At 41.2% G+C, this 27,583-nt stretch overlaps 1 protein-coding gene across 3 annotated transcripts; it reads left to right on the top strand.

Annotated features, from left to right (window-relative positions):
* The first annotated feature begins 90 nt into the window (after window positions 1-90).
* On the top strand, window positions 91-26,154 carry Api5 (apoptosis inhibitor 5). 3 transcript variants are annotated; one of them, XM_052183069.1, is made up of 14 exons: window positions 91-309; window positions 8,337-8,498; window positions 10,386-10,479; window positions 10,942-11,007; window positions 11,434-11,585; window positions 12,729-12,935; window positions 13,439-13,543; window positions 14,818-14,907; window positions 16,051-16,232; window positions 16,996-17,089; window positions 17,472-17,528; window positions 19,021-19,097; window positions 19,595-19,731; window positions 24,149-26,154. In XM_052183069.1, exons 1-14 carry the CDS (start codon window positions 241-243, stop codon window positions 24,169-24,171), a joined length of 1,515 nt encoding a protein of 504 aa, XP_052039029.1. In that variant the 5' UTR covers window positions 91-240; the 3' UTR covers window positions 24,172-26,154. The 3 variants fall into 3 exon arrangements, with proteins under 3 accessions (XP_052039029.1, XP_052039026.1, XP_052039028.1); XM_052183066.1 differs by having other exon boundaries at window positions 24,144-26,154; XM_052183068.1 differs by having other exon boundaries at window positions 19,595-19,782; window positions 24,144-24,233.
* Window positions 26,155-27,583: the final 1,429 nt, after the last annotated feature.

Here is a 27,583-nt window from a genome sequence, read left to right as displayed (position 1 = left end):
CGGCAGGGGGCGATAGATCCCCGGCCCGAGGCTCGCCTGCGGCCACGGGCCGCTCCTGACGCGCCAATCTCTGCGCAGACGTTGGGGGCGGGGCCGTGCTGTACGCGGTGACTGGTGGCGGCCCGGCGGCGGCTGCCGGCGTAATAGTGCGGTCGACGGCTTAGATAAGTTCCGTAGAGGCGGTGGTGGAGCCGACGAGGTGTTGGGCGACGGGAGCGGGCCCGGAAATTGGCGCTCAGCATGCCGACGGTGGAGGAGCTGTATCGCAATTACGGCATCCTCGCCGATGCCACGGAGCAAGTGGGCCAGGTAGGTCCCCGCGGCCTGCACGGCCGGCCGCTCGGGTCTGGGCTCCCGCCGCGCTGGGCCGCGTCGCCGGGCGCGCACTCGGGACGGGAACGCGGCCTCGGCCTGCTCGGGAGCGCGCGACCCCGCAGCACGGCCTTCCCGCGGTCTCCCGGGACCCGGCGGTCAGCCGCGCCGCTTTTCCCGGGCTGTTGATGAAATGGAAAGTTTTCCTCAAGAGATCGAAATTGTCGGTTCTGGAGGCAGAAGTTGGGGACGCTCTGGAAAGAGTAGGATCCAGGGTTTGTGCAAAGCGTGGGCGAGGCCCAATTGCCCGGACTTGGATAGGAACTCGCAGCGGCGTTCGTTTCGAGCGCCTTTGGGCGCCTGTCGCGCACCCAGCTGTGGCGGGCGTTGGAGGCGCGGTAGCGGCTTCGAGCTCTCCCTGGCGATTAGTGATGCGCGAGGAAAGGACACGGGTTTTGTATTGTTTCCAGTGGGAGAATTTTGTGAGGAAAGTTTCAGGAAGCGGCAATGAGGAGCAGAAAGGTGCAGCCCCAAATAGAACGTTCTGGGAAGTGCTCTCCGCTCTCCTTGCCCCGGGCGCAGTTTTCTTAAAGCTCTTGCCTTCTTCCGAGCCTTGATGCCTTGTGTTGAACTTGAATTGGAAGGTCCCGTGAGTGTCCTCCGGAAAAAGAACTCAGTCTGGCCTGGAAGTTTCAGAAACCCACGTTTTCAGTGCTTAGATGCTTTGGTGATGTCTCTGTGTGTACTTCCCACAGCATAGAGAGAGAAACGTCCTTGAGCTGAGCGGTTCCTTAGAACCTATGCAATTCAAGTAGAACCTTCCTAAGTTTAGGGGGAAGTGGAGGAGCGCGTTATAGTTTAACCTAGTATTGTGGATGTACCAACTTCAAGTGTAAGGTGGCTTTCCTTCCCTACATCCATGTCTGCGGGAACTTTATTTTCAAAAGTGTGTTGGTTCTCCTTTACAGATTTGCATACGCTGTTAGGCCAGTTGGATTGGGGGGGGGGGGCGGTGTCTCTTCTACGATGGTCAGTCTGAGGAATTCATTGTTCCTAGGACAAGTGATAGGGCAGCCTTGGGCTGCATACTTTTGTTGATGTTTGTGACAGAGTTAGGGAGTGTGGCTGATTGTTCTACTAAAACTTAATTTTGCCGCACATCAGCAAGAGAAGCTAGGGCCAGAACCAAGGAATTCTCTGCTGATATGTGGATGGTGCTTTCCTAAAGAGAGAAATTGGGAAAACTCTGAAACTGAGTTAACTGCTGTCATGGCCCCTACCCTGGTTTTTGCTGAAGTAGGAAAAGTATTTATTGACAGCCACCTACATAGAGTTCATTAGGGCAGATGGAAGCCAAGCTCGGTTTGTATGGGAGGAGCAGGTATCCCTTTCTGGGGTGCTTAAGTTCTCCCCGCCCCCCCATCCCTCAGATTTTGGAATATTGTAGACTACTGTACAGGTTGATCATCCCATCTAAACTCCAGACTGATCCTAAATGTGCAAGTGTCAGACCGTACTGTGACCTGGATGTGTGAAGGGAGAGTTGCACAGATCCTGTGTTATCATTTAAACGAATTTAGTTCCATTTTTATTGAGTGTGTGTAGATAATAATGTGTGTTGGTGTGCCTGTGTGTACACATGCGTGTGGAGGTCAAGGTCGACATGGGGTGTCTTCCTCATTTATTATTTATTTTTGAGACAGGTTATCTTAGTGAATCTGGAGTTCATCCATTCTGCCAGACTGACTGTCAAGCCCCAGAAATCCTCCAGTGCCTGCCACCAGAGTGCTGGGATTATAGATACACACTGTGAACCAAACTTTATATGGGTTCTGGGGATTGAACTCAAGTCTTCATGATCACAATGGGAGCATTTTACCTGGTGGGTTACCTCCCACTCACCCCCACACCCATGTTATCTTTATGTTAAAAAAATAAATAAATAAATAAATAAACCTAGGCTGACTTGATCACTTTCAAGAGGTCAAAACTGCTGTTTAGGAAGAGTGCTTAAGAGACAAGCTAAAATGGAAGAGAGACCTGGTTTTCTAGTTCCAGTGAGTGCTGGCAGTTTGACAGTTGCAGTTTTTTGAGCATCTGCCAGGTACTAAGCACTGGGCATTGGGACCTAGCGCAGTGGCCCACAGATGGTAGGTAGTCAGCATCCTCATGACACTGATGACACTTGACACGAGAGCCATTATTTAAAACACAGATGGCAGCATAACCAGCACAGTGAGTCCTGCCCTGTTTTAGAGAAAATGCCTGAAAGTGCTACAAAAACAAAAAATAAAAACAAAAAACAAAAAAAGAACAACAACAAAGCCATAGTGGGCCTTAAGATGCTGCTGCAGTTGTAACTGTCAAAGGCAAGAGATAGCTTAGTAGAGAGGACATCATCAACCATTGTAGAAAAATACCTTGTTTGTTTAGCAAAGTAAATTTCATGTTACATTCCCTAGCAGATTGCTGTGTGGACCCTTCTGAAACTGGCTTTGGCAGTTTCGATCAGTTGTCTTTGATTTGATTTTTCAGCTCTTTATTGTAAAGCACTCTTCTCCATTCTGGGCCGACACTCTTTCAAAGCAGCACCCCCAAATACAAGGAAACCCCAATCTTCTGAGGCCAAGGAGAAGATGTGCACCTATGTCCCTACGTGGAGAGGCTGGAGACCCCCTGCATCAGTCCACAGGAGCTGGTCACCTGGTTTTATGAAACAGTCTTTCTGGAACCTGCAGCTGCAAGCTGCAGGATCGCCTGCCTCCACTTCCATTGGGATGATAAGCAGGACCGGCATGCCTAGCTTTCCCCTCCCTAAGTCTTATTAGTAATTTTCCTGAAGCTCTTCAGATCCTTTTCGCTCTCCTTTTTTTTTAAAGATAATTTTTAAAAGTTTTATTGCTTCGTATATGTGAGTTTTGCCAGAAAAGGGTATCAGATTTCCTGGAACTTTACACAGTGGTGAGCCTCAGGGATGCTGGGAGTCCGACTCCCTCTGGAAGAGCAGCCAGCATTCACACACCCAGCTATCTCTCCAGTCCAGGTCTTTTTGGAACTTCCTTGTCACACTCTTTGTGTACTTATTAATAGTACTTCATGTTTGTGTTTTATTTCATGTATGGATTTTCTTATTCCTTTACTAATTATAATTGTGGGAATAAGTGTTAAATCCTTACACTGTACCTTGTCTTCTAAAAAAATATTTCTTTTTTTTTTTTTTTTTTTTTTGGTTTGGATTTGTTTTTTTTTTTCTGAGACAGGGTTTCTCTATATATATATCCCTGGCTGTCCTAGAACTCACTCTGTATACCAGGCTGGCCTCGAACTCAGAAATCCACCTGCCTCTTCCTCCCAGAGTGCTGGGATTACAGGCGTGCGCCACCACCACCACCTGGCTAAAAAATATTTCTTAAAGGAGAAGAAATATGATCAAAGAAGTATCTGCAAAACATTTACAAGGTCCATCTCTGATAAATGAAAAATGAGCTTTTTAGTAGACAGCCTGCATTTCTAATAAGCAGATTACAGGTGACAAATTCTAAATGATGTGTTAATGCCTCAGAGTCTTCTGTCCCTGTCTCCCATGTTTGACTGCTCCTGCCTCCCCCACTGTGACTGCCCCTTCAGCTCCCCTCACTGCACCTGCCACAGCCTCCAAATAGCCTGCAAGCCATGTGCAGCCCACCCTTATTTCAGATTTTAACTTAGTTCTAAAATATGAGGCTGTAACGTGGTCTGGTGGAACACCCCTGTATTCTGAAGGAGGAGGTCTAGGCCAGCCTGGGCCTAGAACAAGTTCCAGCCAGCCTGAACTGCACAGTGATATTCTGTCCTTTAGAAACTTTTTCAGGTCATCTGCCGTGAAGCTTGATGACCTTGACCTGACTACAATCTCTAGAACCTACATGGTGAAAAGAGAGAACCAAGGACCTCAGGTGTTCTTTTGATCTTCATAAACTACCTTAGCATGTGTGTCAGACAGCTTTTATGGGACAGGCAGTGAGTGGGCTGCTCGGAGATGCTGCATAATCCCAACACTCAGATTTGTCCTCTTGCTCCCCGAGGCTGAGCCCATTGTCTGCTGCATGGAGGAGGACTTGCTTTGCTGACTTGAGTTTCTTCAGTAGCTTCATTTTGTATGATTAAACTACAGCCTAGGACCAAGTTCAAATTCCTGAAAAATAAATGAAAATACTAGCACCTAATAATATCAAATGCAAACTCCATTACTCCAATTACACCAAGGACAAAGCTGTAGTATAGTTTAGCTGAAACATTTTTTTTCTTTCGGGGTTCTGTTGTATTTGAGGTTATTTTGTGCTGCTAGGTGTGGAACCCAGTGCCTGTTTTATGTCAGGCAAGGGTAGCACCACTGAGCTGCTCCCCAGCCCTTCATCTTCTTTCTTATTCAAAAATATGTTAAAATCCTGTCCTTCACCTAATCACTGACCACTTAATGCATGCTGCCTGACCACCACAGCATATTTTGTTCTCTTAGCACATAGTAATTATACACAGTGGTTTCAGTATGACATTTTCGTGCTCATGCACATGCACTTTGTGTGTGTGTGTGTGTGTGTTATATTTTGATCATACCCTGTTCTCTCTCTTTCTATTGTCCCCTTTTACCCAGCTAGTCCTTCTACTTTAATGTTTTAATTTGTCATTGTTTGTGACCCAGTGAATTTCATCTGGATTACACAAGAGGCTTATTTACAGGAGCATGTGTACCTTACCAATGCCTTCACCATCAGAAACTTCTTTCCCTCTAGCAACCAGTAAATACAGATCCTCGGGGAGGGCGAGGCCTCATGAGTCCCTTCCCATTCTATGATAGGCTTTTGATGGCCCAGTCGTGTGCACACAATGACAGTTGCTGTGAATTGCAGAATTTCAACCTTTCACTCCATCCTCTAGAACTTGTGTTCTTTCCACCTTCCCTTCTGTGATGTTTCCTGAGCCCAGAGGGGAATAACATATCTCCCATTTATTGCTGAATATTCTACAGACACTTATTCACAGCATTAGACCACTTAAGAGTCTCTGTTACTGCTATTCTCCACTGTAAACAGAAGCTTCTCTGAGTAGTGCTGACAGTGACACTAACCTATGCAAATAAGTATAATTACTTAGGCAGAAATTTGATGGACATGTGTCCATTTAGCAAAAGAATAGCTATAGCTATAGTTTACCCTACTTGACCCTATGACCTTTCCAGCCATAGGTGAGTTCACAGTACCAGCTGTGAATTCCCTCCTATGGAGCCAGCCTCAATTTCAGTCAGAAAGCAGTTAGTTACATCCATTAACAGACTCACCACTGTTTAGCTGTGGGGAGATCTTGCCTTCTGTCTGAGTGTGACTGTTGATGGCAAGTCTCCCTCTCCATCCTGCATACTCTTTAGCACTCTGAGGGCTGACCAGCAGGAAGGAAGCTTCCAGCTTATTTTCAGCCTGATTTCTTTATGGCCTGAAACCAAAACATGTCTTATCAGCAGTAAGGTCTTACCATCTAGTTCTGGTGGTTTGCCAACCACAATGGCAATTGGCTGTTGTGTTGGGGTAACCTTAGATGCCTCCCTGACCAGCAGTGCATAGGGAAGGAGCCCACCTCTGGCACTTGGGTTTTTATTTAATTACCTATATCTTTAAGGAATGTCAGAAGACACCTCTGTTCAAACTCTGTTATTCTTAAATTAGCTTCCCAATTACGGCTCCCTCATGCTTCTTCCTACAACCTTGGTTTTGGTTAAACTCCCCCACTCCCACTCTCCCCTCTTCCCTATCTCTGTGCCCCACCCCCACATCACATGTTCTATGCCCTCATACACACAGTTTCTTAGAATACATTGATGAAAATGGCTCAAATTATACCTTCTATTTTTCTTGAAGAAATACCTTTAAATATTTTTATTAGTGTTTTATTAGTTATTGAAAACACACCAAAACTTGATTTTAGAAATGCATCAAAGTATTGATGAGGTGGTTCAGAGGCTAAAAACACTTGTTGGTCCTCACTTGCGAAGTGAAGACCCTAGTTCAATTTCTAGCATTCATATAATGGCTCACAACTATCCTGTTACTCTAGTTTAGAGGATCTGTTCTTCTGTGGACACCACACACATAAAGTATTTACAGCTAATGCTGTAATTTTTTTTTGAGACAGTGTCTCATCGAGTAGCTGGCTAACCTGAAACTCAGTTGACACCATGAACTCATGTGGAACTAGCAGCCATGCTTGAAGAGGGGTGGACAGAGCTATGAACCAATTGTAATATTTTATCCTGGGGATAGTCCGACCAGTCACTAAGTCAGTGATTGCTGAAGATACCACTTTGGTTTTCTACATTAGTGACAAGTAGAGGGCTGAAGAGATGCCTGCATTGGTAAAGTACTGCCTACACAGGCCCTGGTTCAGATACCTAGCATGCACATAAAGGCTCAGCATGGTAGCTTGTGTCTTACCCTAAGCCTGAATATTTGGGGAGGTTGGGGCAAGTGGTCCTTCGCGCTCACTAGCTAGCCAGTCTGTGAGCCCTGAGATCAGCAAGAAGTAATGTGGAGAGGGGGCTGGAAATGTGGGTGGCTCAGCAACTAAGAGCACATATTGGTCTAGCAGAGGACCCAGGTTTGGTTCTAGCACCCACATCAATCAGACAGCTCACAGATACCTGTAAGTTCAGCTCCAGGAGGTCCCATGCCATCTTCTGACCTCTGCAGTTAACACACACACACAGCACACACACATACAAGGATGTACACACATATACCTAAGTAAAAATCCATAGCTAAGAAATAAGGTGGAGAGCAGTAAAAGAAGAAGACAGCCGATATCACCACACTTTCACGCACACTTGCACACACACGCATGTGTCATACTTGTATACTGTAAGAACACCAAAAAGAGAGCTCTTGCCAGTGTGATAGTCTGATAGTTAGAAGACAGTCATTCAAAGAGCTGATATGATGCCATTGCATTTTTTGCATTGTGTAAGTAGTAATCAGGTGACATGTGTTGGCAGTTATTGCTTACTTTAATGGAACCTCACCTTCGAGATTAGAGTTCATTCTTACTGAAGTTGTATTCATATGTCCATACAGAAGTCTCATTCTATATTTTAGGCATGAATTGCCAACATGATCAGTGTCATGTAATGAAAGGACCAGTTTGGAGGTAGCTTATGAGTATGGGCTGGAGAAGTGGCTCAGGGATTAAGAGCACTGACTGCTCTTCCAGAGGTCCTGAGTTCAATTCCCAGCAACAACATGGTGGTTCACAACCATCTGTAATGGGATCCGATGCCCTCTTCTGGTGTGTCTGAAGACAGCTATAGGAGGTAGCTTGTGAGGAGGACTGGGAACTTGTTGAGACTTAACCCTGTTTGAGAGAACTTAAGAATTTGATTGAAAAGAGTGAGCTTTAGTGTATTCTCATGTGCAGTGTTTAGATTTGTCTTAATTCAAAATTGGCCATACCAACTGCTACTGCTTTCAAATTCTGAAATATAAGATGAAATTAAACCTCCCTAGAATTATTTAATTTCAGAAATGTGTTCCTTTCGCCTTCCTCAAAATACTAATTAGAAGCAGGTTCCTGTGGGTGGGAGGCAGGGTGAGACAATCTTGCGTGTGCAGCTCAGGCTGTCTTCAAACTTGCTACCTTCCGCCTCAGCCTCTGGAATGTAGTCATTACAGGTGTATACCCCTGTGCCTGGCCACAGGTACCTTATTTTTATTTTTATTTTAATTTATTTTTGTAAGTAAATGTAACATAACTTTGAGGATTCTATAGCATCTCCATGTTTAAAGCATGACACACTCTCAAGGCCTGGACTTAAAATTAGGGTCATATTTTTCTTTCCCAGGTAATGGGCAATAGGGAATAAAGAAATAAAGTAAAAAGGTTGTGTCCAATTTAAGTAGTAAAACTAGTGTTTGTAAACATCTGAAGCATTTGTGCATGTGTGGTACGTCTTCCCTTGGCTTGTAGTCCTTCAGTATTGTTCCTTTTCCTCTTCTTTCCAGCATAAAGATGCCTACCAAGTGATACTGGATGGCGTGAAAGGCGGCACCAAGGAAAAGCGATTAGCAGCTCAGTTTATACCAAAATTCTTTAAGCATTTTCCAGACCTGGCTGATTCTGCTATCAATGCACAGTTAGACCTCTGTGAGGATGAAGATGTGTCAGTAAGTTTATGATTGACATTTGAGTAAGCTTTCCATTATCTATGTAAAAGTAATGTGATCAAAATAGCAATCATTAGTCTATTGCTGTCATAGTAAGGTCACATTATATCAGACCCAGAATGAATGCTACAACTGAGAAAATACTAACTTTATTACCATGTATTTATGAAAAATATATGGAATAACAAATTTTTTGCTTTTGCATTATCCAATGTTGAAAATGGAATCTTTTCTTAGATTGTTCATAGTTCATATGAAATTAGATTTTTAATGCAGTTTTTATACCTACAAATGTATTATATGTTGTAAAAATAGTTGGTCACTGTAATACCTATTTACCAGATAAAGAAAAAATCTTTTTCCTATAGAGCAGAATTAGCATTTGGCATTTCTAGTTACTTGTGCAGGCTTCTAAGATTTTTTTTCAGCTATTTGCTCTGACTTTCCATATGAAATGAGTGAATCACTAACATCTCATGCAGTTTGCTAGATGGAAACTTTATCGTTTTTAATGTAAGAGCTAGTAAATTAGAGTATTTTTCATTCAAATTTAAATAGTCAATATGGAAGAGTCTAAAATAATTCCTGGTTAAGGCAAAGTCATAGATGATGTTCTAAAGGAGCAGTGTATTAACATGTTTTAACAGTGTAGTAACATGATTATGCCTAACAGTCATAATCCAGCGGTTGCATAGAAGTTACATACAAACATGCTTGCCATTGCTCCAGCCCTATACTTACTCTCCCTTTCAGCTTCATTTGTCTTATTTATTCTGTGAAAGCTGAGTGGTAAATTGAGCACTGGGACACATCTGGACCCCAGCTGTTCATGGGGCTGAGACAAGATCACTTGAGCCAAGAAGTTTATGGCCAGTCTTGGCAACACAGCAATACATGTCTCAGAAACAAACAGGGGGAACAACTGTTTTTTGTTTTTTAAGATTTATTTATTATATGTAAGTACATTGTAGCTATCTTCAGACCCTTTTCCTTCTCTCTCTGGCCCCACCACTCACTCTGGCCCAAAGGTTTATTTATTATATGTTAAGTACACCATACTGTCTTCAGACACCCCAGAAGAGGGCATCAGCTCTCATTACAGATGGTTGTGAGCTGCCATGTAGTTGCTGGGATTTGAACTCAGGACTTTCAGAAGAGTAGTCAGTGCTCTTAACCACTGAGCCATCTCTCCAGCCCAAACAAACTGCTTTAAAACTGTTACAGATCTCATCCTTGTGGCAGGAGAGACAACTCAACAATTAAGAGCACTATCCTCCTCTAGAGAAGCTGCTCTCCCAGCTCCCACAGGCACTCACAATGGCCTTTACTGTAGTTCCTGTGGAGCCAGTGCCCTCTTCTGTCCTTCTGTCCTCTCTGTCCTCAGCACATAGATAGTGCAAACATCGCACATATACACAGAGAGATAAATAAAAGGAAAAATCTTTAATAATAAACTCATCTTTGTGGCTGGTGAGGTAGCTGAGCAGGTAGTGATGCTTTCCACATAAGCCTGACAACCTGACTTCAGTCCACAGAACTCACGCAAAGGTGCAGCACATGAGCCAGCCTCACACGGTTGTGTTCTGACCTCCGCATGCACAGTATGCCACATATACCTCCCCTTCTGTTATTCACACACACAAACAGTAATTAAAATATCTTAAGAAAAATACACTTTCTAATTCCTGTGTTTCTTAAGATGGTTCCTGGCTTTAGTTGTCCTAAAAGCTGAGTTTGCCATTGTTTTTGTTTGTTTGTTTTTGTTTTTGTTTGGTTTTTTAATGATGATGCCATTTTAGTTATATATATATATATATATATATATATATATATATATATATATATATATATATATTTATATATTTGTCTGTTTGAAATCATGCCCAGATAAGACGCCAAGCAATTAAAGAGCTGCCTCAGTTTGCAACAGGAGAAAACCTTCCGAGAGTAGCAGATATACTGACCCAGCTTCTGCAGACAGGTGAGAGGTTCTTTTGTTGCCTTTTACTGTAAATATTCTCCCTGGAATATTGGCTGTATTTGGCCTTGTTTCGCTCAGGTGGTGGGCATTGAAGTTCTACCTCTGGCAGATGATGTTGAAGTTTTTTCATTCAGTATTGTGAAGCTCACTCACTTCTGGGTCTGTGATACTTATTTTGTTTTTAATCCTGTAAGGGCATAATGGTGAGCTTCTCTTCAGAATTGTAACTATCATCATTTCACCTATTTCCTGTGGTGAAACATTTGTGCAGTCTTAGCATACAAGGTTCATAGGCATGGCCAGGATTGTTCTCTGTCCTTGGAAAGCAACAGTGTGTCTCCCAAGAGTGATGCTTAGGTACAGATTGCTTGGTAAAACTGTTGAATCTTAACTTTGAAAATGAAGCAGGTGGGGTATTTTACATTTATTCCTTATTCATCGTGCTGTTGCTTTTCTCCCCAGATGACTCTGCAGAATTTAATTTGGTGAACAATGCTCTCTTAAGTATATTTAAGATGGATGCAAAAGGTAAAGGCAGTTTTTCTAAATCATGCTCAGAGCCTTAGGAAACCAGAGAACTTGGGCTTTACTAAAAGGTCTCTTTCATAAAAGTAATGACCCATTCTGAAAAAGGGCCTCCCAACTTAGATGTCAGCGACTTTCCAATAGAAATAATTGTTCAGATTTTCCCTAAAAATGTATTGGAAAGTTTCTCTTGCAACTTTAAAGAAATTCTTCCAAAACACCTGAGTTTGTTACTGAGGGTGAACAAGGTCCGTCATGCTCCAGCTGACGCCCAGGAGCAGAGCACAGCTCGTGGCCTCTCTGGGTGGGGCTGTGAACATTTCACACTGACTTTAGCAGGCATTGGGGATAGTCAGTGTTTATTTGTTTGAATAATCATGAAGTTAATGTGAAGGCTTCACACTATACAGTTGCTCTTCTGCCTTACAGGAACATTAGGTGGCTTATTTAGCCAGATTCTTCAAGGAGAAGACATTGTTAGAGAACGAGCAATTAAATTCCTGTCCACAAAACTCAAGACACTCCCAGATGAAGTGTTAACTAAGGAAGTAGAGGAGCTGATACTCACTGAATCCAAAAAGGTTTGTTGTAGTTACCTTGGGGTTCATTAGTAGTTATCCATGCTGAAGTGTGGTTTATGCAGAAGTGACAGATCCTTCTGCAGAAAGATTTACCATAAATACCTTGTATTTACCACTCTTCGACTCATAGCCCATGCTGATATAAAGGGTTCAACCATATTGAAACCCTCCAGGTTGCTGCCTAGCTGCTCCTTACTCTGCTTTCTCATCTTGAGATGCTTAAAGTATTCTGGAGCATTTTAAAATGAAATAGCATAATGGAAGAAATGGAAATAATAAGGTTCTGTCACTGCCTGTAAAGCCTTCCCGGGACTATGAGAACGTATGTATTAGCTGCTTTGCTTACCTCCTCTCTGACAAAACATCAGACAAAAGCAACTTGAGGTAAAAAAGGTTGGTTTGGGGGCCACAGTTTCGGGCAATTTGTCATCTGTCACAGTGATAGGAGCTTGATGCAGCTGGTGACATTGTATCCACAGTCAGAAATCAGGGAAATAAATGCTTATACTCTGCTGGTTGTCTCTTTCTATCCTTCCCACAGCCCAGCCTGTGGAATGGTGCCACCAACAGCAATTAGAGACTACATAGCCTTCGCAGGCATGCCTAGGATTTTGTCTCTTAGGTTATTAGCCATCACCCCATGCTTATTTGTCTGTTCTAAGCATCTAGCATTGTTAGAAAGGCTAAAATTGCCAAGGGATGTCAAAATTGACTCTTCACCCACTTTTAAATTGCCAAATTTGGGGAATGATTTTCTTTAAAAGAAACTACTGAATTACCAGTGTGCCGCAGCATTCCTCAATCGCTTCTACACTCACCCCCCCCCCCCAGAGCCATTTTATGTAGCTTTCTTACTCAGTCTGTGAAATTTTAATCTGTAGATACACTAAATCTGTTGCTGTATATGTTGGCAATGCCTTGTATGTCAAAAACAGTCTTTTTACATTAAGATTTCCTTAAAAATAACTTTGGTCCTCTTAGACAATACAGCTTTCCCTTTCTCTAAATGTAAAACCTGCCCTTTGGCAAACAAGCGTTAGTCTGTAATGGGAGTAATGCACTCTGGATATTGCTCTCTCCGTCTCAGTCAGCTGATAAGTGCTGGTCTTCTGAATGCTGGTCTTCTGAATTGTCTTTTTCTAGGTCCTAGAAGATGTGACTGGTGAAGAGTTTGTTTTGTTCATGAAGATACTATCTGGGTTAAAAAGCTTACAGACAGTGAGCGGAAGACAGCAGCTGGTAGAGCTGGTGGCAGAACAGGCTGACCTGGAGCAGACCTTCAGCCCCTCAGACCCTGACTGTGTGGACAGGCTACTGCAGTGCACGAGGCAGGCTGTGCCTCTGTTCTCTGTGAGCTCTTTGTTTCCTGTTGATACTTGGGTCACTCTTAGATCTGCCCTTATTCACACGGACACCCCTCAGACCTTCCCGTAAAAGCATTCTTAGCAGAGTGGGGCAGATAGGGTGGCATTGTAAGAACCCAAAGCAGCCAGAAATTTCTCTAAGGGCTCACTTAGAAGCTTTCTAAAAATTATAAAAACTTGCATTCTCTTTCCAACTTTGTCCTGTATGAGTTTTCTGAGATATATATATGCCCTAGTTTGAAAAACATGAAGTCCTTGTTGGGAAATATGCAGTGTGTGTAAATCCAGCACTAACATGTCACTAAATTTTACTTGAGAGTCAAAAAGGACATTCAAGTTCTATTGATATCAAGGTGTTCCAAATAACTTTGCAAGGAAGGCCACATAATGTTGGGATACTAAGTTCACGTTTTTTCAATGGCAGTCTGCTATTAATCTTTGAAAAAAGACTTGTTTTGTAACTTTGATTCCTTGTATTCTTTTTTACAGAAAAATGTCCATTCTACAAGATTTGTGACATATTTCTGTGAGCAGGTTCTCCCTAATCTCAGTACCTTAACTACCCCAGTGGAAGGTCTTGATATACAGTTAGAGGTAAGAAAATATTCCTGCTTTAAAAAGCACCACAAAGCTTTTTTAGGAGAAATGTGAATCACTGACTTAGATCTGATTTCCAGGAGTGTAATTGAAATGTCTGACAGTGGCTAGCCAGTAATCTCCTAGGCCAGAATTAATTGCATAGAAATGATTTATGGATTCCACTATAGCTGCTGTGGTAGAGCAACACTGACAATAAACATCACTGTACGAAGTTTATACCTTTAAGGCCTAAATACTTTTAAATAAGGAACTTAATTCATGACAAGTTTCCATACAGATTTAAACTAGATTTGGCCAGCAGGGTGGTTCAAGCAGGTACAGGTGTTTGCCAGCAAGCCTGATGACCTAAGCTTTGTCCCCAGAAGCTGCATTGTAGAAGGAGAGGATGGGCTCCTGCAAGTTGTTACATGACCTCCACATGTGCAGGCACATGCACAAGCATTAAAAATAAACTAGCTTGACACACATATACTTTACCCCTGCCCTCCAAGGGAGGGGATACTCTCCTTCCTGCCTTTGCTCTCAGCTATAGCAGACACAGTTGTCATGGGATCTGGTGTGGTGTTAGCACTCTCTCTCTCCTCTACTAGTGTTTTGACTTTACTCAATCCTGAATCACACCATGTGGCACAGCGCCAGGCTCTGCAAACAGCCTTGATGGTAGGGAATTGACTGAAAACTTGGAAATGCAGATGCCATTTCCTTTAGCTATCTTTAGAACAGGGAATGTGGGCATACACTGCACAGTAGTACACATCAGATGTCCTATGCTAAGCTGGTCCGTGAGAGATTGGAAGAAGGATGAACATACCAGATATTGGTAATTACTAATTTTTTCATATAGTAACTAGTGTCTTAATTTCAATAGCAAGAACCTGCTGTAAATTTGAGTGGTTGCTGTTGCGGATTCTGAGTGGTGATTGGAGGATTAATGCATGCATCACTTTTTTCATTGTACTAACATTGTCAGTATAAGCCTATGGTAGAAGGAGTCATGGCTATTTCTTCCTTGTTTCTTACAGATGTGCTAGGAATTAGGATACCTGGATTTGATAAGATAGGCACCCTATGACCTTACTAAGGGCCTTCATTTTCTTTAATGTTTAACTGCAGTATTTCATCTCTAGGGATTTTTTTTCCTCCGTTCTAACATGATTCTGAGAAGTGTAATTGAAAACAAGCATAGTCTTAAAAGTTTACAGAATTCCTCTCATTCGTAGCTGTTGCTCATTTAAAAATAGTTATAAGAATAAATTTGTGTGTTTCAGGTATTAAAGTTGTTGGCAGAGATGAGTTCATTTTGTGGTGACATGGAAAAACTAGAAACAAATTTAAGAAAACTGTTTGATAAGTTATTGGTAAGAACTTTCTTCCTTCCTTGTGATATGGTCAGTTTATAGCCTTAAAGACTAATGTATTATCACCTTCTAGAATGTGAAAACTAGCTTGAATTTTGCCTTGAATATTAATTCTAATTGAGTACTCAGGCCTTGTGTTTCTTCTTTTGTAAGGACGTCTCTGGCTCTTAGTATTTCCAAGCTGCTGATTCTTTGCATAAAGATCACCCATGATGTAGAGACTAGGTCATCCCCTTCCTTCCAAATCAAAATGATATTCTGTGAAAAAGAATCACTAACTCTTCCAATTGTGCTAAATAGTCTTAAAAACTGTAGTTGGCATTGGAAAGGTCATTTGTTCCAGGCCACCAGCTAGCTAGCTGCCTAAGGCCAAGTAGCTGTAGCAACCAGGAAATAGTCTGTCATTTAAGTTGTAATTGTGGAGAAAATAGGCCATCTGATAAAAATTATTATCAGCATCACTGAGTGACTCTCCTGTTTGATGTGAGCAGTTACATTAATGGCCAGAGATAAGCCTCAGGCCCTTGGCATATAAGGAGTCATTCAGCATCTGTTGCTTCCAGTTTTGCAGTATCTTTTGGGTGTTGTAAGGCTGACATTGAATGGCTTTGTCACACTTTCAGTGTAAAGAATACAAACTTAAAACAATATGGACTTTAGAAAATGTTGTTTTAAATTCATTAAGAATGCAGACATTGAATTTTGGGCCTACTGCCTAATGTTAGCTATTCCACTTTCATAGTAGTGGGAACTGTAACACAGCTAATGATGTGTAACACAGCTATAACGCAAGTTAAGGATGGCCGATGTGTCAGAGCTTTGGTCTAATAGGCCATAGCTCAATTTCTAGTCTGTTTTTAGTGTTCTGTTTCTTAAAATCATGCTTTAGGATTCCATAGGCAAGCTGGGCAGTCGTGGTGCACGCCTATAATCCCAGCACTTGGGAGGCAGAGGCAGGCGGATTTCTGAGTTCAAGGCCAGCCTGGTCTACAGAGTGAGTTCCAGGACAGCCAGGGCTATACAGAGGAACCTTGTCTCGAAAAACAACAACAACAACAACAACAACAAAAGGATTACATAGGTAATTCTTTATAGCAAGACTTTTTAGAACAGACTGCAAAAATCTGCTCTCTCCTCTTTTAGGAGTATATGCCTCTCCCTCCAGAAGAAGCAGAAAATGGAGAGAACGCTGGCAACGAAGAGCCCAAACTGCAGTTCAGTTATGTGGAGTGCTTACTGTACAGTTTCCATCAGTTGGGCCGGAAACTTCCAGACTTCTTAACAGCCAAACTGAATGCAGAAAAGCTCAAGGATTTCAAAATTAGGTAATACATAACAAAAGTGGCTTAGTCCTTAGCAAGATGGAACAAGCTCTCTGGGTTTTTATTTTGTTTTATAGATCTGATTCTTCCCACGCTTCCTTATATAGGATGAAAGTCCAAAAGACACGTTTGTAAACATTTCACAGATGTGGCAGTACAGGTCCTTGATGGAAAATGAACTTTGAAACAAATGGACTCTTGATTCTTCTCTTTTGACCTATGACCTGGGGCATGGTCCCCAGCTGCTTAACTCCTCAGATTTTTCTCATCTGTTAAATTTGAAAGACAGTAGGGATATGAATAAGCTTGTACAATGTCCAGCACTTAGTAGGTACCGAGTACCTATATCCTTGTTGATAATAATCAACAAGGTTGGTGGTGGAGCAGTGTTAGACAAGTTAGGGGTTCGTTTGTATAAGGATACTTTGCATATAATCATTCCATGAACAGATTTGCAGTGCTTGACCCGAACTTGCTACTACCCTCTACTTTATCACTGGGAGTTGTTTACTGTATGATCAGTCAGGCAGCCTGGCTTTACAACCAATTAGGAAGCTGAGGTAGAAAAGTCAATTGGCCATCTGGACAGCATAACAAGTCTATCTCAGCAGCAAATGTTTGCTGAAATACAAGATCAGAAACTAATAAAGTATTCTTTTGTTGTTCACGTAGCCATTGTCTGCACTGTGCATTGTTTTGCCATAGTAGATTATATAAGAACAAAATTGAAGGGATCGAACTACTGATTAAATACTTTGTCATTTAGGTTGCAGTACTTTGCACGGGGTCTTCAGGTTTATATCAGACAACTTCGCTTGGCTCTCCAGGGTAAAACAGGCGAGGCCTTAAAAACAGAGGAGGTAAGAATGCTGACTGATGACACAGAAGTTGTCAGTCCCAGTGACTGACTCTGTGGTCCTTGCTGGGATTTCATTCCCTTTGATCTTTCATAATAAGACCACTCAATGAAATCTTTACACTTTTCATTACAAATTCCTGTAGTTTATACTGGTTTCCTTTAAAACAATTCTTATATAACTCCATGTTGTACTTTACAGATAAATTGCAGTTCAGCCTGTCAAAGATGCATGGTTGATTTGCATAGTATAGAGAAATATGGAAAAAAATTATAAATTTAAACCTCTACTTAGAAATTTCTACCTAGAGATGTGAATTTGGTTCCATACAGAATGGTACATGTGCACAGAAATTACTGAATTTTAACTTTTGTTCCCTTTACAGAACAAGATAAAAGTCGTTGCATTGAAAATAACAAACAATATCAATGTTTTAATCAAGGTGAGTCCTTTTTTCCCTATACTGCAGCTAGCTAGAGTCCGTACAAGAGGTTTTCCATGTATCTGCAATGGGGAGATGTCATTTCCTTCCTAAGATTTGCTCTTTTGAAGCTTAATAGTTCAGTGTAGTACTAAGTGACACTTCTGAAGCTAACCTCAATTGAAAAGGCTGAGAGCCATATAAAGCAGTGAGCAGATAAAGTAGACTTGGACAGTTCAGGAGCTTAAAGATCTGGTGCTTTGGGGTTTGTTTGTTTGCTGTGACACTCAACTTTTTTTAATGGTGTATTTTTATTTCATATGAATTGGTGTTTTGCCTGCATGTATCTGTGTGAGAGTCAAATCCCCTAGAACTGGAGTTACAGACAGAATGGTGAGCTGCCATGTAGGTGCTAGGAATTGAACTCTGGAAGAGCAGACAGCACTTTTAACCAGTGAGCCATCTCTGCGGCCCCCAGTTCTGGTGGTCTTAATGTTATTGGGTCTTTTTGAATGGTCAGTGAAACCCTGCATTGCCTGTTGTAATAACGGGCAGGTGATATATAGCACATGAAATGTTTTTTTCTGTGACATTTTTTGTAAGCTTATCTGTGTAATACACTCGAGTTTTGTGCACTGCAGGCTAATGACATCTTGCCTATAAGTTAAAATTGTCCTCCTGTTCTTTTTTTCCCTAAATATCTACTGGTGTTTTTGTAACACCCAGAGCATAAAACCTAGCAGTAAGGACAAGTATGCCTTCAGCTAATGTAGTAGAAATGCTGTGGAGAAAGTGATTTTTATCCAAAAGAAAAGAAGAAATCATTGCAGAGACAATGATCGTGTCATTAGATATGAATGATGAGTGTCGTCTTGCCAAGAAGTTAAAAGGCATTCAAAGCAGATGTCAGTGTATGTGTGGTTTGCTTTGTAATTCGCCACTCCAAGAAAGAGGCAGGAGAATCATCATAAGTTCAGGACAGGCTAGTCAATAAAGTGAAACCACCCTGACTTAACTATTTAATTTACAACTCCTAATGAAAGCTTTATAATATTATATCTGCTACCATTTAATACCTGGGTTAGATCAGCACCTGTGTAAAAAGCCATGCAAAGTGGTGCATGCCTGTAATACCAGTACTGGGGAGGGAAAGACATGAGGATCCCTGGAACTCACTGGCCAATCAGGCTAATAGAGTCTCTGAGCCCCAGGTTCAGTCAAAGAGCCTGTCTCAAAAACTAGAGTGAAAGAGTACTCAGAAAGACACCTGCACCAGCCTCTGACCCTCCCCCCCACGCACACATGCACACGTGTGCATGAGCACAGAGTAGTAAATGTTCTCCTTCAATTGCAGCACCCTAGTGACTGCCTTTGTGCAAGAGGAACGCTTTCTTGGTTGCTTGCCTTGCACAAAACCAGTCTACCATGCACTTTCCTGCCTCTTCTCACCCCCTGCTCCTTACTCAGCACATCCATTAGAAGTCTTGGCTGACTCTGGTTTTTGTCTCTCTAGGATCTCTTCCACATTCCTCCTTCTTATAAGAGCACAGTAACATTGTCCTGGAAACCTGTACAGAAAGTTGAAATTGGGTAAGAAATGGATTTTAAAGAGATTCAAGACTCAAATCCTGAGTTCAGTTGCTGTTTTTAATTTTACAAGAGAGCACATTGTTAGTTCACTGATTCTCAAGAAACTGTTAAAATATGACAGCTAGAAAGAGGATTTACAGTACAAAGTCATTCCAGAGCCTTACAAAACAGGTGGTGGGTATAACCCTGGAGGGCTTGGGTTTATTTGTATTCCTGGTGCATCACTAGACTTTGTTGGGAGCTTTGTACAGCAAGGAGAGCATATGTCTTTGAAACCACATCATTTCAAATACTATCAAACCTTGTATATCCTCCCTGGAGATTTCTGTATAACTGTAACCCAGCAGTTACTGTGATGGCGTGGAGCTTTACTTATTTCTGATGTGACTTTCTCTTTCCTAGATCTTTTACAGTAAAGCTCAGAGGCTATTACAATTGTTGTAAATTGGCATAATACAGTGCTTTGTAATTAATCGTTGCTTTCCCCACTATTACAGGCAAAAGAGAACCACTGAAGATACAAGTTCAGGTTCACCACCTAAGAAATCTCCAGGAGGACCAAAAAGGGATGCCAGACAGATTTATAATCCTCCTAGTGGAAAGTACAGCAGCAATTTGGGCAACTTTAATTATGGTGAGCGTTTTCGTTTGGGTACAAGCAGTTCAAGAGATTAGGTAGAAAGTGGTACGTGTTTTTAATTGTGAATTATATATATAGTATCATAGTTCTGTTAGGTGGCTTATCTGGGTTACCCTGCAAAAGAGGGCCATTGGGGAAATAATTATATCCCATAACTCTTGTGCACTCACTGAGTGAACTGTGTGATATCTAAGCACTTTTTTTTTTTTTTTTGGTTTTTCGAGACCGGGTTTCTCTGTGTAGCCCTGGCTGTCCTGGAACCCACTCTGTAGACCAGGCTGGCTTCAAACTCAGAAATCCGCCTCCCTCTGCCTCCCAAGTGCTGGGATTAAAGGCGTGCGCCACCACTGCCCTGCACTTGAAAAAGAAAATATGTCATCTATATTAAGAGGAACCCACAGAAACAGGAAGTTGTCATGAGCTATTGTATACACTTTTCATGAAAGGAAATGCATAGCTCTGGTAGATGTGGTAGGGAGGGTCTCAGAGTTGTGAGCCTGTTGCTAAAAATACTCAGGTTTTCTGTAGAGAGTTGAAAGAATCATAGAAAGAAGTCAGGCGGTTGAGTATTGTGTGCCTGGGAAGATACTGTCTACCATTGCTCAGATCATTGCTTCTAGTCCTCCTTGGCTAGGAGAACTTTCTTCCCACCTGTCCAGTCTGTGTGAAGGCTCTACAGTCAGTAATGAAGTCTGTGTTTTACATGAATCATTCTTAAAGGAATTGACACTGTGGGGCATAATGGTACATGCCTGTAACCCCAGTATTCAAGGCCTAGGGGCTCATAAGATCAAGGCAAGCCTGGCCTAAATAGCAAGACTGAAAGGGTCAGCAGGGGCAGAAATAGTCCATCTAACTAACCCCTTCTCATGCTTAGGAAAAGCTTACTACTGGCAACCACAGCTCCAGAGGCAGAGGCAGGAGGAGTTCAAGGCCATCTTCACTCATGTAGCTGCATTGAGTGAAGATCAAAAATAAGTGTTCAAAATAGAGATGGCAGACTGTAATAATACTTCTGTAGTGTTTTACAAATCATAGGTCAGCCTAGGCTACTTGAGACCCTGTCTCAATACCAGTTTTAGCAACAATCATGACAATAGCAACCAAACATGAATGCAGTTTATCTTGGTTACTAATTGCAGTTAAGTCTACAATTTTGTTTGCTAAGTACATTCTGAGCCATATTCTAACTTTATACTCTAGATTTCTGTTTCTAAGGTGAGATAATTGTAACAGTAAGTCAAATCCTCTTGTGGTGAAATTTCTCTGACCTTTGACAGTGGTCAAATCTCTATTGACCAGACAGGTTGGAAAAAGCCAGTTTTAGACTGAGAAATGAACCCTCCCATGTAAATGAACTCTTAAGACTTCTTTTAAGGAGTACACTGAATCTTGGCACTCATCTAACTACATAGTTTGTTTCTCATGTGAAAAATAGGGAGAGCAGAGATCTTATGAGCTTCAGGCAAGAATATTTTTGAGAGCATTTGGTAAATAAAAGGGAGTCTTCGTTGTTTTATTACATCAAATACTATCTTCTGCTACTTTTTGACTTAATGTGATATCTGTACCAATCAGAAATCAGTAGTTAGATGCTGTGAAGAAATAGCATAAATGAAAGTAACCATGAACTTTTGCACAGCACATAAAGAAATGTATTTCTCTTCACTTGAATAGTTACGTGGTTACTATGAGTTTCTGTAAAGATTTTGTCTCATAGAACCCACAGCTTGATATAAGGTAGAGAACAAATGCAGAAAATATAACACATAGTTTGTGTGCCAATAAAGTAGGATGTGATTATATTTTAATTGTAAAAGCTGCAGGAAAAAAATGGGTCACAAGTAAATAGAAGTGGAGGTGTTTTTATTAAAAATATGAATGGGGGGGAGGTAACAGGTATGGTGGTGCACACCTTTAATCTCAGCACTTGGGAGGCAGGGACAGGCATATCTCAAGTTCAAGGCCAGCCTGGACTACATAGCAAGTTCCATAAAGGCCAGAAATACATAATAAAGAAACCCTGTCTCCAAAAACAAACAGTAAATAAATAAATAACATCAATTTTTAAAATTGTTTAAAAAATAGGCAGTTTTACTTAAAAAAAAAAATAGAGTCATGGTTTGAACTCCTTGGGAATCTTCATTACAATTAAAAGGCAAAATGGCATGCAAAGTAGATGAAACCCCTTTAGTGTAGGAATTAAGGACACCAGTGTTGTACATTGTCTTGTTGAGCATGTCTTTTGTTCTCACAATGACAATTTAAAGGGTTTTCTTGATTTCACATTTTCCATTTAGTTTGAAACCATTCTCTGTCCAGCTTTATGATATTACTGATCATTGTCAAGTGACAATTTTTCTTGTCCAGGTGCAGTGCTTGGTTCCCACCGATGAGCCCACTTCCCTGGAACATGTTCCATCACATTAGTTGTAGATAGATGCTCACTTCAGTTTTCTTCTTGCTCACAGAATTTCCCCATAGGCCAGGAGTACTAGACGTTCTACAGCTTGTTCTGCCGTCCTTTTCCTTTAGTCTTTTCTAGGCTATAAGTACATTCCTGGGGCACATTTGAATTGTTAGTAGCTTTTTTCCAGCAATTAGGAATGGAGCTTACAGCATTTGCTTCCATATTCAAAGCCCTGGCTTTGATCCTTCAAACACACAAAATTTTATTAAAAAATTTAAAAGTTAAGGTAAACTTGAAACCATTGGTCATTAAAATGCTGATTGTCCTTTAGGATGAAGCTCACCAAAAAAGAAGAAAATTGAGTGAAATCCTGTATGTTAGTCGTAGCTACATTGAGTGAAGATCAAAAATAAATGTTCAAAATAGAGAGATGACAGGCTGTAATAATACTTTTGTAGTATTTTATCACTCATAGGTTGCTGAACAACTGAAGGCAGTCTGGCCTTTGTATTAAAACTAACATTTTGTTATTTTGCTTCCTTCGAGAAGCTAGACAATGTTTTGTGCATCTTTCATACTCAAAGAAAAATAATTGAAAAGTGTAAAGGTTAGTTTTGATAGTCTATTGGTAAAAAATACTCTTTTGGTGCATAGCAAATAATTCTGTACATTAGCTCGCTAAGTGTGTTGATACTTAAGGAAAATTATTTTTGTTGACTAGTGTGTAGTTCATTGTCTCATGCCTGAGAAGAATGTGGAAGCAGTGAGAAAGAATAAAACATGTCATGCACCTTAAATATAAACAAGTGCAGTAGTAAGAGCTGGCAAAAGGTTACCGCACCCATAGTCACTGCATCTGTCACTGACAAGACTACCTTAAAGACCTGTAGCTTTTTGTTGTTGACTCTGTGTTAAGCATCTTGAAGTAAGTATATCCTAACAGTCACCTTGGAATATGTTGTCTAGTGCACTAAACATGTTAACTTCATTCAAGTGATTTGCATACCAATCCATAAACAAAATTGTCATTGTATAAGAAGTGACTGAGTCAGGCTCCATTGTATTTCAGTGTAAAATGTTGGCTAAATTGGAGATAGTTTTCTGTCTCAGAATTGAATTTTTTCCTTTTGGGGGGAAAAAGGGAGATTCATCAGAAAGTCACCTAATAATAATGGCAGAAATTTTAAAATGGACACAAAATTGACCTAAGAGGTATTTTTCAAGACATCAAGATTGTGGATCAGAAAGATCAGCACCAGCCATTATTCCTGTTGGCAAGATTGCTGCAATGGGAGTCAGACGTTCAACCAACAGATTTGCCCATGAGGAACAGGCCAGCCTTCTGATTGCTTCAGTGTTCTTCACTGGAACATCTTTTGAGCTAATTCCTCTTGGTCTTGTTCTGTGTGCCTAGACCTTCAGCAAAAGATGTACTGTGCTCATTCAGAGTATCTGTATGTATGACACACAGCTTTGAGAGCTCTGGGAAGCTCAGACAGCCCATGAAGGAATGAAAAGGCTCGGTTTTGAGCCTGCACTTAACATGAGGGTCAGTTCTATAGATGGTGAGATCACAACAAAGACTGCCTGTGTATCAAATGAAAAGGCAGCTTCATTGTCCAAACAGTTGGAAGTTTAAGATACTTCTCATATATAAAGACAAGCAGGTTTTGTTGCATTAATTCTTTAGTAAGTTCAGGCGTTTTTATCCTTTTGTTCTTTGATAAGTACCAAAATAGAAACTAACAAGTATGGTTATGCTAACATTGTTGCTTTGAAACAGCTTTGCTAATGAGAATCATTGAGTCAAACTGTTATGAAGTTTCTGGCACTTTGCTGTTTACCTCTCTGCCTCTGTAAATCCATGGACAGAGTGAATCTGAAGGTAGTGGCAGAATGCCACGTTTGCTATTTTCAGAACTAAAAGCTGTATTATTCTATTTGCTGAACCACGCCGTCCTAAGCAAGACCTAAACCATTGTTCGCTTTCTCGTAGAGCAGAGAGGAGCCTTCAGGGGAAGTAGAGGTGGCCGAGGCTGGGGAACACGAGGAAATCGTAGTCGAGGAAGACTCTACTGATTGTGACATCACATTCTTCAGATTAATATACTTAAATCTACTACTCATTGGATTGCCAGGGATGTCCCTTTAAAAGGACTGCTGCCTTCAGCTGAAAACGTAATGTTCTTTCTACCTTTGTATGTATGATCTACTTTTGTAAAAGACCATGGTTGTGTCCAAGGTAAAACCACAACAATATTTTTGGATGCTTTGTCTGCAGCCTTGACTTGTTTTCACAATATCCTCATTATCCAGACTTCATCTTGTGAATCTTGCATTTACACATCTTGATAATTTGTTATTGAGAACTGACTCTAATGGAAAATTCAGTCTAGCTTGTGATCTGGTAAAGATCATCACTTTAGAAACGTTACTTATTTTCTTCCCCATTCTGTTACAGTTTTTTGTCCAATACATGGAGAAGGGTAATGCATCAGTCTTGACCTTTTGCTTCCATTGTTTTCTAATGAAGCTGCTAGGCGGCAGTGTTGTAGCATTTCTGCCAAGAGTCATAGAAATCAAACACCAGCTTCTCACAGTGTACAAGTGACGTCAGCCTTTTAGAAAGAAGTTGCTTTGCATTGCTCCCTCACTCTTCTCCATATTCTGGGATACAGCTTTGACCACAGGTCTTACTATTTGAATAGGAGTACATGTGCATAATATGCGTACAGACATAAGCATATGTTGTATGTGTATATATGCATGCTGTGGAACTTGAGTGTACGACAAATCAATATGTTAAATTCTCAGAATCGGTCGTCTGACACAGTGATTTGTCCCTTTGAGGCTGAATCCATTACTGACTTGGTATCTAGGTTTTTACTCCAATAGGAAGGAATTGCAGTCAGTTGACTTATTATTATTATTGTTTAAAACTAAAAACAAAGGCTGTTTTTTCAGAGACAAATTTAAAGACCCTTGTTGTGAAATGCAGCCAGATCTGGTGTACATATAGGTTCCCACAGGATGTGATCGTGTAATTAGGATTTGGAGACTTAACAACCAGGGCTACCCAGAAACGGGACTTGATGACATGGTACCATAAGAGTCGCTCACTCAGCTTGCTTTTGCCACTTTCAAATTTAACTTCTCAGGTTATTAATCAGATTATTGTATAAGTTACCCAATAGTCTTTAGCTTAAGACAACAGACGGGAGGTTTGTGGAGTGTCTCATGTTGGGCATTTTTAGTAGCCCAGATTCTGTTCATTTGAATGTTTCATTTTTGTTCCACAGTTAATCTTCCTTCTCCAAGTTTGCTATTCAAATCAGAAAGTCAGATGACATTTCTAGTGGTTTGCGGTTTTGTTTTTTTGAGGTTTTGTTTCCTACACAGGCGTCATTACCATCACTTCTACACTGGGAAAAAAAAAATCTCCTTTGTGAGAATCACTGCTCGTATTTATGGTGAAAATATATCTGAAAGTCTAGAATGATGCACGTGAGCACAAGAAGTTGGTCAGCTTGACTGTGGAGTGCTGGCAATAAACTCTGAACATTCCACAAGACCGAGCTGAACCTAGGCTCCCTTGGAATCTGAACAGACATAGGAACATGGGATTGCCAGTTGAATACTGTGACCATCTAGTTATGGACCTCTGAGATAGATCAGCCATTTCAAGTATAAAAATGAATTGGACTATAGCAATATAAATTTGAACGCAGTAATGTTTCCTCTCGTCTGAGAGTATTTGTAAACTCAGCAGAAGTGACCTGACCTCATGTCTCCTGCAGAGCTCACTGCATTCATCCCCTCCTCATCCTTTGCTTTCCTGTCCCTTGCCTAGTCAGGAGTTCATAACTTAGTGTTCTTTTTGCTTCAGAAATTTGAAAGAAAATCTTCATGCCATGAATCTCTTTCTTCTGCAAGGACACCTGTTTCTCCCCTTGTTTAAATGTAAATGCTCCCTTATGCTTTTGAAATAAATTTCCTTTTGTAATTTTGTTTTGTGTCTTAATGTGTTATAATTTTAATTTAGGATTCTTGAATCTTAGATATTAGCATTTGTTGGTGCTTCTCATATGGCAAACTAAAATATGCTCTGTTGGCAAGGTCAGTCTTCCTTCCCCCTCGCCCCCCCCCCCCCACAGGGTTTCTCTGTATAGCCCTGGCTGTCCTGGAACTCACTTTGTAGACCAGGCTGGCCTCGAGCTCAGAAATCCACCTGCCTCTGCCTCCCAGAGTGCTGGGATTACAGGCGTGTGCCACCACCATCACCACCCCCATCCCCCCTTACCCCCCCCCCCACCCCCAGCGGCAAGGTCAGTCTTAAAGCCATCTGTTTTGGATATATTTTTATAAGTAAATGCAGTCTTCTGGCAAAGATTCCATTCTGTCCAACAGCATCAGGAGAGCTCAAGCTTGGTGTCCCGTGCCCATAACTCTATCTGGGTTACTGAGGTAGGAGGATCACAAGTTACTTAGGCTTCATAGTGAGACTCTCTCCCAGAGGTCTAAGGATGGAAGAAAATAACAGCTAGATTCAGTGACATACATCTGTATTCCCAGTAAGCAGGAGGCTGAGGCAGGAGGTTCAAGTTTGAGGCAAGCATAAGCTAATAAGATCTATTAAAAATAAAAACTTGGGCCAGCAAGATGGCTCAGAAGATAAAGGAGCTTGCTGCCAATTCCCTGCATCCACATGATGGGGAGAAAATGAACTCATGATACTTGTCCTATGATCTATACCACACACTAAATGCAATAAAATTTTAATAAATGCCTACATTATACTACAATTTCAAAAATCTGTCCCAATTTTCAGACTGCAAAGTACAGTATTGCACTCACAGAGAACCCCAGTTTAATTCTCAGCACCCACATTAGGCAGTTAGGCCTGTAGCTCTGACTCCAATGGACCCAACATATGCCTCCACAGCAGGTACCTGCAATCATGTGCACAGACCCACATGCTGAGATGTGTTGACACAATTTAACAAGATAAACCTCTAAAAGTTATTTCATATTGAAAGATCAAGTAAATACATTTTCTGCTATATATTGCACTAAAAACTCACAGTGTGAGTGAGATACTGGCAATTCTCCCATTATGACTTTATATTTCTCTAGGATTCATGGAAGGAAAGAAGTGCAATTGTATGGAAGAAAAAAATCAGTACTTAAACAGGATTTTTTTTTTAAGTGATATGACTGCCTAGACATAGTAACTCAGAAGCAGTCAGTTTTTAGATGTGAAAAGTGCCTCCACGGCCCATGTGCTGAGGCTCTGTCTTCACCGTTCAGAGTGGCTTCAGGTAAGTGAGTGAGGCATTAAGGCACCAGCCAATACATGGCTTAGTCAACCAAATGAACACGGAACATGGAGAAACCTTGTCCCTGCCTCTTTGTATTTTCATTTACTTCTCAGCCTTC

The sequence above is a fragment of the Apodemus sylvaticus genome, chromosome 5 (genome assembly GCF_947179515.1).
Source record: "Apodemus sylvaticus chromosome 5, mApoSyl1.1, whole genome shotgun sequence".
In the NCBI taxonomy this organism is placed as follows: Eukaryota; Metazoa; Chordata; class Mammalia; order Rodentia; family Muridae; genus Apodemus; species Apodemus sylvaticus.
This window is presented reverse-complemented; position numbering and strand designations above follow the sequence as displayed.

What these genes read in the sequence shown, in the direction of transcription:
- Api5 (XM_052183066.1), top strand. Translation starts at nt 241, where the DNA reads ATGCCGACGGTGGAGGAGCTGTATCGCAATTACGGCATCCTCGCCGAT. An exon ending in GTCTTGATATACAGTTAGAG is followed by an intron (nt 13,544 to 14,817) that starts GTAAGAAAATAT and finishes TGTGTGTTTCAG; the next exon opens with GTATTAAAGTTGTTGGCAGA. An exon ending in CTCAAGGATTTCAAAATTAG is followed by an intron (nt 16,233 to 16,995) that starts GTAATACATAAC and finishes TTTGTCATTTAG; the next exon opens with GTTGCAGTACTTTGCACGGG.